The following is a 10,876-nucleotide window of genomic DNA, read 5'->3' as shown; positions in this document are numbered from 1 at the left end:
AACAAGCATACTTTTTCACCAATTTACTTTTTCCCTTGTACATGAGAATCTCTAACAAAAGAAAATATTTTCTGTGAGTACAGTAGAGATTTCTGAAATCCCTAAAATGCAGTTTTTAGGAAAATAAAATCCTAACCCACATTATGCATCTTAATAGGCTTATACATTTAATAAATAATGTATTTTATGGCTCACACTTAAATTTAATGCATGACCATTAAATTTAAATTTAAAGCAATCCCAGGGATTAAAGAATCTTACTGAGCCAACAGCATAAAGGATGACAATATTCCCACATTCATAATCTCTAAATTTAAAAAGAAAACTATTCACCAAAGTCTTAGAAAAACTTAGAGATAAGTTCTATTTTTAAAAAAACATACCACAAATAGATACAATGGAGACAAATAAGAAAATAGATTGTATTACAGCTTTGTAAACTAGTTCCATTTCAAAATGTATTCTTCAGAGTCAGGAAGATTTCCTATACAAATAACACTAAACATTTGTTCCCTTTTCTTTGAAAAATATTTACAGTACAAAGAGCTACAAGCAAAAAGTGTACATCTGCTTATATTGCTTGTCAGTAGACAAACAAGAACACAAAGGTGCTTATTCAATTATCTGAGCATCTTAATGTGTTTGTAAAGTTAAGTTATTGTAAATCAATTATGGAAAATTAGAAAACACCATTAATGAATACCAGCCCCTGTGTAAAACATCACACAAGATGCCAAAGTATTATACATTCACTGTGGTAAAAACTGTACATATGTATTCTGTGCACTTTTAACACTGTAAAATTTATATTACAATTTTTTCATCTTTCAAAATTCTGAGTTAAAAAATGTCTTTTTTTCTTTTGCCAAAAAACATGGGGATGTTAACTGATTAGGTTCATGAAACTTTTTATAAAATTCTTTAAGAAGTTTTCATCAATTTCTTTTACTGGTGTCATAAAGAAAAACTCACTAAACTGAAAGTTTTGAGCAGATATTTCCACATATTTGTGGCTAATATCATAATATACATAATAATGATATATCTAATAATAGTCCACAGCAATGTAATATACAAAACTTTGTTCTCTAACTTTATTTTGGTCTCAGAGTGAAGTTCACTTCTTTCATCCAGCCATGTTGTCCCTTATTTGATCAACTCGCAGAGCTAGGTGTCTGAAAGAGGGGCGTTGATTTACATTATTGTTCCAACATTCTGTCATGATCACATATATCTGTAAAAGAAAAAATTATAATGAGCACAAAGTGCTATCTTTTAATTGGCAGGAGTCATGAATTTGGAACTGCTATTTAATTCTCCCATATAGATATATGTCACAGCTACGCCTAGATCCACAGTCATACGATTAGGTTATTTACCTAAAAGCTTATCAATTACATTTCATAGAGTGACCTGTAGTCCTTGTTTCATTTATTTTTATTTTTATCAATTGGCTTTTCCCTCTAAAGACTTTGTTTTAAAAGAGAAAGAAATTGTATGATCACTGGGGGGAAAAAAATTTATTTTTTACCTCATCTGGGCATCCATCTGGTCTTGGTAATCTTCCGTTATTCTTCAAGAGTTCTATCAAATGAAACACAATCATCTGTCCTTGTTTGTCGTTGCCAATCATACGCATGAATTCCTGAAACACAAATCCACTGTTCAATGAGATTTTTTGGTACATTTAATTTGAAGCAGAATCCTTTCTTAACTTCTCCCGGTAAATGGGAAAACTTCTGTATATGTATGTTTTTTATTAATTTACAGAATTTTTTTATTAATTTTAATGGAGTGACATTGATAAATCAGGGTATATATGTTCAGAGAAAACATCTCCAGATTTTGACATTTGATTATGTTGCATACCCATTACCCAAAGTCAAATTGTCTTCCGTCACCTTCTATCTGGTTTTCTTTGTGCCCCTTCCCTCCCCCCTTCTCCTCCCCCACCCCCACCCCCGTTACCATCACAGTCTTGTCCATGTCTCTGAGTCTCATTTTTATGTCCCATCTATGTATGGAATCATATAGTTCTTTCTCACATATTTGAAACTTTTTAAAAACAGACTATCTTAAGGATCAGAAACTTCTTTTTCAATAATACTTCAGAAAATATTATTAAATGTGGGGTTTCTAAAATGCCATCTTCATAACTGTGATATATTCAACACAAATTCCCTGAGAAAGGCCCAAAATAAGGGAACAAAAAAAAATTTACAATTTTTTGGTTTTTATTGTTTTAACATATCATATCACATTTCGGCTGAAATAAAAACTTGAATGTGAGAGGGAATAAAAAGAAAATGCGGAATGAATGTTTAAGCATACATACATGGAGAGAAAAAACATTCACGTTAAAACTTCATAAAAGTCTGAACTGTAAGCTAGAAAAAATATTTACAACACATCATTTATTTAAATATAGAGAGCTAGTATAAACCGGTAAGAAAAATTACCAATATAAAAATGGACAAAGTACAGAAGGAGACAATGCACACACACACATACTCATACCAAAACCCAATAAATATGTATTCAACCACACTAAGAGAAGAAGTGCAAATTAAATAAAAAAGATACACCTTCTGTCCTATCAATTTGGCAAAACTGTGTAAAAACATAATGGTCAATACCGTCAAATGATGAAATGTACAAGTCCTATGCACTGTTATTGAGAATGTAACCTGGTATAGTTTTTCTGGAACGCATTTTGAAATAATTATAACCTTTAATCTATCATTAAACTTTTATTCTAAGGTGACAACCAGAAATAAACAAATATTGACTCATGACGATGTTCACTATGTTCATTGAGGTGCTACTTAAAAGACTGAAGAATGGAAAAAAATGGTTTAGAAATTATATCCTTATTATGAAATGCTACCCAAATGTTAGATGCCATATTTGCAGTAAATATTTACTAACAGGAAAATACCCATGCTCTAATGCTTGATAAAAAAGCAGGACAGAAAGCTTACATACATATAAATTAAAAGAAGCCTAGAAGAAAAACATCACAATATTAAAGTTACCTCTCAGTAGTTGAATAAGAGATGATTTTTTTCCATACTTTTCTATATTAAAAAAAAAAATTCTACAACAATCAGGGAAAAATTATTTTAAAAGGCTTATTTTAACTTTTGCAATAATTCCTAGAATAAATTTATTGGATTTACTAGGAATATTCATAAGAGAATATAGTACAGTATAAAGTATTTTACCTCTCTCTTTTTTTTTAAGTGAGAGGAGGGGAGCTAGTGAGACACTCTCCCAATGTGCCTGACTGGAATCCACCTGACAACCCCCATTTAAAGCCGATGCTCGCAACTGGGCTATTTTTAACACCTGAGGCCTATGTGCTCGGACCAACAAAACTATCCTCAGTGCCCCAAGCTGATGCTCAAACCAATCCAGCCACTGGCTGAGGGAGAAGAGGAAGGGAAAGGGGAAAGAGGGGGAAAGAGAAGCAGATAGTTGCTTCTCCTATGTGCCCTGAACAGGGATCAAACCCAGGACATCCATATGCCAAACTGATGCTCTATCCACTGAGCCACTGGCCAGGGCCCCCTTTTCTTTTTAAAAATTAAAATTAATTTAGCCTGACCTATGGTGGCACAGTGGATAAAGTGTTGACCTGGAATGCTGAGGTCACAGGTTCGAAAACCCAGACTTGCCTGGTTAAGGCACATACAAGAAGCAACTACTCTAAGTTGATGCTTCCTGCTCCCCTTCCCGCCCCATTTCTCTCTCTAAAATCCATAAATAAATTTTTAAATCTTAAAAAAAAAATTCAAGTTAATTTAAGAAGTTTAGGGTTATTTTATTAGATGCTGTCTTACAATCAAGCAATAAAAGTCATAAAATTAGCCTGAAGCTTACTATTATTGTTTGGAAAAAGCTGAAAGTAAATAAAAAACACACTGACCGCTGGTGGACTTTTACTCTTCTCAATATATGTGAAAAGTTCATATAGAACCACTCCAAAGCTCCAAACATCTGAGGCCACAGAAAACTTGCTTTCTGTTAGTGATTCTGGAGCATACCTGTGATGTAGGAAAAGCATTTAAAAGACAGTTACTTATGCGCCAACTCTTGATTTACCTGTAAACCAATGGATTAAAAAAAAAGGCAAGGTGTACCGGAAAGAATTAACATAGCAGGCTTGAAACTGCCATCAAGAAGGCCTGCTTGCAATGTTGACACTTTCCTGGTACCTGGAACTTAGATTTCACAAGGGTTTCCATAATTCCCTAAATGATAAGAGTGGCTCACTGTGCCTAAAATATTTCTGCAAACAATATGGTTTGTGCTGAACACCTGCTTTCCTTCTTGGAGTCTGGAATTTTGGTATGTGTTGAGCGGAGAGTGACTACGTGTCCAGTTCCAGTGAAAACTTTGGGCACTAAGTCTCTAAGGAACTTCTGTGGTAGACAACATTTCACATGTATTGTCACAATTTACTGCTGGGGAAAGTAAGTGTGTCCTAAATCAGTGGTCCCCAACCTTTTTTGGGCCATGGACCGGTTTAATGTCAGAAAATATTTTCACAGACCGGCCTTTAGGGTGGGATGGATAAATGTATCACGTGAACGAGACAAGCATCAAGAGTGAGTCTTAATCGGATGTAACAGAGGGAATCTGGTCATTTTTAAAAAATAAAACATCATTCAGACTTAAATATAAATAAAACAAATAATGGAAGTTATTTATTCTTTCTCTGCGGACTGGTACCAAATGGCCCACGGACCGCTACCGGTCCGCGGCCTGGGGGTTGGGGACCACTCTCCTAAATGACTTTACTGGGCGAGAACCCTTGAAAGACTGTGCTTGGTTTCCTCCAGCTTTGCCCCAGACTCCTTTTCCCTTTGCCAATTTTGCTTTGTATCCTTTCCCAGAAAGGAATCCTGGCTACAAATATGACTGACTGACTATGCAGAGTGCTATGAATCCTCCTAGTAAATGTCAACCCTGAGGGTGGTTTTGGGAACCTTCAACACACAAAGATAACCTAAAATCCAAAATAAAAATTTTTTTGTCTGTGTAGGAAAAACCTATAGGGTTAACTGCAAAGTACCTTCTAAAAATTGAAAAAATAAGCTGCTCTTTGCAAATTAAGTTTTAAAATGAATATACATAAGTATCCTAGAGGAAAAATAAATGGCTTCTAAACGGGATCAAGACTTGAGGCTATTAACATATAAAAGAAAGAACCTGTTCATCCCAAGGGAGTGATCTTGTGAGGAAGCACAGAAAACAGAAAGTCACAGGGGGAAATGGTGCCACTGTCTACTCAAGTATCAATACTAACCAAGGGATTATTTTGGCTAGTGGACTGTGAATATCCTGATTGCATTGCAAAATTTATCTTTATTACAGAAGATGATGACAGAGATCTGCTTAAGACTGATGAGATTAAAATATGAATTATAAAAACCTATCTCTCCTTAAATATTTCCTTCTAAAAATCCTTCTCTGATGTCTCAGTCTCAATGAGCCAATGATACTGAATTTCTAGAGTGCTATTTTTTTTTTTTCTTTTTCTTTAGCTGGAAACGGGGAGAGACAGTCAGACAGACTCCCGCATGCGCCCGACCGGGATCCACCCGGCACGCCCACCAGGGGCGATGCTCTGCCCACCAGGGGGCGATGCTCTGCCCCTCCGGGGCGTCGCTTTGCTGCGACCAGAGCCACTCTAGCGCCTGGGGCAGAGGCCAAGGAGCCATCCCCAGCGCCCGGGCCATCTTTGCTCCAATGGAGCCTTCGCTGCGGGAGGGGAAGAGAGAGACAGAGAGGAAGGAGGGGGTGGGGGTAGAGAAGCAAATGGGCGCTTCTCCTATGTGCCCTGGCCGGGAATCGAACCCGGGTCCCCCTGCACGCCAGGCCGACGCTCTACCGCTGAGCCAACCGGCCAGGGCCCTGAATTTCTATAATACCTGTAGTCCATACCACACAATTAACCATGTAATGCTAAATGTTTTTAAAAACACTTTACATATTTAGTTATGATATTTTTAAATGAATGTTAGTTAGCTTCATCCTACAAATGAATCATAATCTCCCTGAAGACAGTGCTGTTCCCCCAACCACCGCAAAATATTCTTATCTTTTGGTTTTCATAAAAGGACTCTTTGTAATTCCACCCCAACCCCTGCCCACTTCCAAGGTTGTTTCTCTCTCTCTCATCACTTATGCAAAGATAAATACAAATCAAAAAAGAAAAACTGTAATTCTTCCTATTAAAAATGAGAAACAATTCTTTCTCCTCTTTATTTACTTTAGAAAACTTGCTGTAAATTCCTTGTCTCTTTCAAAAGTATATAAATCTTTTTAAAAGCTTTTGCTTAAAATCCTCTTGCTAGCTTTATAACATAGGAATGTTTTTCTCAAGACCCTGGGAACCATCTCTTTGGAATGTAATAATCAGGAAGTTAGCACCCCTACCCCCCAGTTTCTGTGGAAGAGTAGGAACCTAACTCAGCAGGTGCCTCCTTCCAAGTTACAAATTATCTCTTGTCAAGAAGATACGAGGAATTTATTTTTCCTTTGGTAAAGTCAGGTAACAAAGATGGTAACTTTACCCAATGAATTTAGGATGAACTATATGTGTCAAACAGTGATGTGAAGTCCTCTCACTTGAGGACTAGTTATTATTTTGAGAACATGTCAGTAATGGGTTGAATCTCCTTGGCCATAAAAAAAGAATAAGGTTTCTTTCTCTCTTTGCAGTCTATAAGCAAATTGCTTCTGATGCACATTACTTTCTGGATTGATGCTTATTCAGTAATAAAACTCTTCTAACTTTGTGGTGAGGTTCTGGTTTGGGAGGGAATTTAGTTTTTAATTGCACTTCCCCAACACTTTCCCTTCTTTTCTCCATCATCTAAATCTAGGTTTCCTCAAGGTTCCATTATCCAATCTTTTCCTTGCTCTCAAAAACTTTCCTGTAGGTAGTATCATACACCTATCTACTGAAGTCTCCTAAATTTATAACATCTTTGACCTTTCTTTTGTGCTTTATACTTACTGAACATTCCCATATTAAAAGTTTTATAGGCAAACAGAACTTCATTTGCAGTTTTCCAAAACCTACTGATTATTTTTCTTTCTCTGTGCAATAAATTGCATCACAATTTATCTAACTGCCCAAGCTGGAAATTTAAGAATTATTTTGACTAATCTTTCATTCCCTCTATTGGGCCACCAAGTCCCCTTAAAGTATGCCTTAGAAATCTCTCCCATCAGTATCCTATTCCAATTATCACTGTAATGGTCTTAGGTCAGATCCTGTACTAGATCACTAGTTACAGAGGTCTTCAAACCAGATGAAGAGTAACTTCAAGGATAAAGATTTTCCAAGGGGTACTCTATAGCAAGTACAGTATAAGAGTCCTCTGTGAGTCCAAAACCCTGCTTCAACAATTTAAAAAATGTATTTCAGGAGAAGCACTTTTCTCTCAATTCTTCTTAACACTAACCCCTCAGGCATAACGGAATATGCTATTAGCTTAAAACAGATAGCACTTCTGAACACACAAGCAATATAGATGACAAAGATTCTTTTAAATGAAACTGTAATTTTAAGAAGATATGATGGATTAAATCCGATGGATAAAAATTATATCTGATTTCCTTCAGACCAGATTTAGTGTTCATTATTCAAGTTCTTTCAGACCAGATTTAGTGTTCATCATTGATCATTTAAGTTAGTTAAAACCTATATTATCAACTTATATTCTGAAATATTTATACAAAATGTAGTCAACCTCACTTCATTATATAAAATTTAATGTTTTTACTTGTTAATATAAAACTATATGTCAAATGACCATCTGATTAGCTTTTAGCAGTATATATAGCTTTCTTTTTCATTACTTTGGAAAAATTTGAACATGATAAAAATGATATTATTTCTGATTTTTATTCAAGCTTCTTATTTAATTATTCCCCAAAGTTAAATATCCGAGTTTAATACATACCTCCATAACACATTTACTGAAAGAATATTAGGCCTTTTATGATATACCTCACTTTATAAATTATAATATTAGCTATATCTGACTCTGTACTATTTCTTTTAAGTTAAGCAATGAAAAATTATTTACTATTTTCATCACTCAATGATATTAATGATAGTAGATGTACATCATTTTAAGTTTACCTTGATTCCCTTGTGATTTTTCTTTCCAGATATGCAGGGAGAAATACAGGGCCCAAGGTTTACATAATTTGGAAGCTTTCATTATGACAAAGGATATAAAATTAGGTATGAAATTGAATATTCAAAATTAGAAAGAACAAATCTTGGAAGAATGATATTCCAGGGAATACTCTTTGTTAGCTTCATTATAAACGTGCCTCTGCACATGTGTTCTGCAATTTATTACTCTTTCTTAGAAATATTTCATTATATTACTAAATTTATTTGAATTGAAACTGAAGTCAGACTTTTCTGTTGGAAATTAAATGTAATTTGTTTATGAGACTGAGCATTGCCAAATGGGTTATATAAAGGATATTCTTCATAAACTGAGTCAATCTTTGAGGCAGCACAAAGATTTGACATATTTAAATAATATATTTAAAACATGATACTAGATGCTATTAAAAATACTATATTTAAATTAACTGTCTGTTTTAACAAGCTTTTCTGAATGTACCATTTTAAACAAGATACCTTAAATGAGAGCCACACCACAATTTCAATTTTTAGTATACTGCTTCTCAAAGATGGAGAAAATGAATGACTAATGATTGGGTAGTAAGTCTACTTTTGAAAATCAAGTGGCCTTAATTCTTTGTTTCTAATAACAATGAAAAAAGAATCAATCAAATCAAATTGCCAGGTAACAGATAAATTTTAATGGAAGGTCACTATATACTTTCTTACTTTGTATCTCAGAAGGAAACATAGAAATGATTGATACTGTTATAATAAAACTTCCATTCCTATCTACTTATTTATACAAACTACATAGTTTTCTCAGTGTTTCTATCTACAAAAATGCAAAATAAATAAAGAATTTATGCTGAATCTAGTTCCAGTATAGAAATTATTTTTCCAAGGAAATATGAATTAATCGGAGAGGGAAACTTCCATTTATCTCATTAATAAATATCTTTACAAAGCAGCACAGGTGTTCAAGAAAAAAAAGAAGAAATAATACAGGATTCCAACAAATGATGAACTATTATATGATCCTGAAAAAGATAATAGAGATCAGGCCTAGGTTGATGCACGGAGAAGAGGATACATGGTTTTGGAAAACAGAGGCCGTGTCAACAACAGCCTGCTCCAAATAGTGATGCTGTCTTGAACTGCCCTGTCTGCATGACAGCACTCTGTCTTGATTGGAAAAGGCATGAATCATACAAAACTCAGAATAAAGCAATGTTTGTGATGCATTGTTCCGTCAACAAAGAAGAGGTTCAAAGATACAAAGCCCCAGAGAACAGGGAGAAAAGGCAAGGCCACAGAAGATGAGGTCTAACCAGGAAGATGCTGCAGAGCAGGCAGAGGCAGCAGGGGAAACCGATCACCCAGTTCTGTGCAATGAGAGTTCTACGTAAGTGTCAGTCTACGACAAGGATGAAGTCTTTCACTTTTTCAATGGTTTAGCAAGCCATTCCTAAATATCTAAGTTGGCATTTAATTGCTCAATACTGTCTATAATGCAAATATAGATAGTTATTTTCCCCCTGCTTGTTCTTATCAAGTGACATTCTGAGTGGTTATTTGAGGAAGCAGTGCCTTATTCTTTTTGAAAGAGAATGGTTACCAACTTTCATCTCTCTCCCTTAAAAAAAAAATTTCCCCCAGCTCTGTTAGGACCGATAATTCATTCCCTTTCTGATGGACTTGGAAAACGTGGGGCTTTTTATTTATTAAAGCTCCTTAGAATTAAAATGTTCTGGAGTTAAAAATAAAAAATTTAAAAAAAAAGGAAACGTCTTCAGCCTGACCACTAGGCAGTGGCATAGTGGATAGAGCATCAGACTGGGATGTGGAGGACCCAGGTTTGAAACCCAGATGTTGCCATCTTGAGCGCGGGCTCACCAACTTGAGTGTAGGGTCACTGGCTTGAGCAAGGGGTCACTTGCTCTGCTGTAGCCCCGGGGTCAAGGTACATATGAGAAAGCAATCAATGAAGAACTAAGGTGCTGCAACAAAGAATTGATGCTTCTCATCTCTCTTCTTAACTGTCCTTATCTGTCCCCCTCTCTGACTCTCTCTGTCTCTGTAAAAAAAAAAAAAGTCTTCAATAAAATTCTTTAAACAATTATTCAAATTTATAATTTATTTACATTGTTTTGGAAAGCTGTATCCTGATAACTTCAATAATAACTCAACCCAGAAGAAAAATGTAAATACCTATGAGTTTTGCAGTCAAAGGAAATTTAAAAACTAATTTCAATTCATATGCATATTTTGGTTACAAAAGAGACAAGTGCTCAAAAGATTTTCCAAATACAAAATATAATACATTATGCAAAACTTGGGATGAGTTGAAAGTGGAAATATAATTTTAAAGAGAAAAGGAAACGATGTTAAATTTCTATCCAAAAAAAAATGTCTGTTCCTATATTTTAAGTGGGTGACAATAGGTATCAAATTGTTATTTACATAGATTTTATTGGGTACAGCTAAAAGATTGCTATACATGTTATTTAAATGTCAATATTTATAATACTTTAGAAATACATTATTTACACTATTAAATTTACAAATAACTATTTTTTGTTTTAGGTGAGAGGAGGGGAGATAGTGAGGCAGACTCCCGCATGCGCCATGACTGGGATCCACCCAGCAACCGCCATCTGGGGCCGATTCTCAAATCAACTGAGCTATCCTCAGTGCCTGGGCCAAAGCTTGAAC

The 10,876-nt window shown here is 35.0% G+C and overlaps 1 protein-coding gene and 1 pseudogene across 3 annotated transcripts in view; one reads left to right on the top strand and one right to left on the bottom strand.

Annotated features, from left to right (window-relative positions):
* Positions 1-402: 402 nt before the first annotated feature.
* The window catches only part of JAK2 (Janus kinase 2), a 128,212-nt gene continuing 117,738 nt past the window's right edge, over positions 403-10,876 (bottom strand). For all 3 annotated transcript variants that reach the window (XM_066368098.1, XM_066368099.1, XM_066368096.1), the window contains exons 23-25: positions 3,929-4,046; positions 1,532-1,645; positions 403-1,234 (exon numbers count right to left, since the gene is read on the bottom strand). In XM_066368098.1, coding sequence (XP_066224195.1) covers positions 1,127-1,234; positions 1,532-1,645; positions 3,929-4,046 — 340 coding nt within the window. In that variant the 3' untranslated portion in view covers positions 403-1,126. The remainder of the gene's footprint in view (positions 1,235-1,531; positions 1,646-3,928; positions 4,047-10,876) is intronic.
* On the top strand, positions 4,303-9,732 carry LOC136393798 (E2F-associated phosphoprotein-like; annotated as a pseudogene).

This window comes from Saccopteryx leptura, chromosome 2 (assembly GCF_036850995.1).
Source record: "Saccopteryx leptura isolate mSacLep1 chromosome 2, mSacLep1_pri_phased_curated, whole genome shotgun sequence".
NCBI lineage: Eukaryota > Metazoa > Chordata > Mammalia > Chiroptera > Emballonuridae > Saccopteryx > Saccopteryx leptura.
The sequence above is the reverse complement of the archived record's forward strand: the minus strand, read 5'-3'. Positions and strand labels throughout refer to the sequence as shown.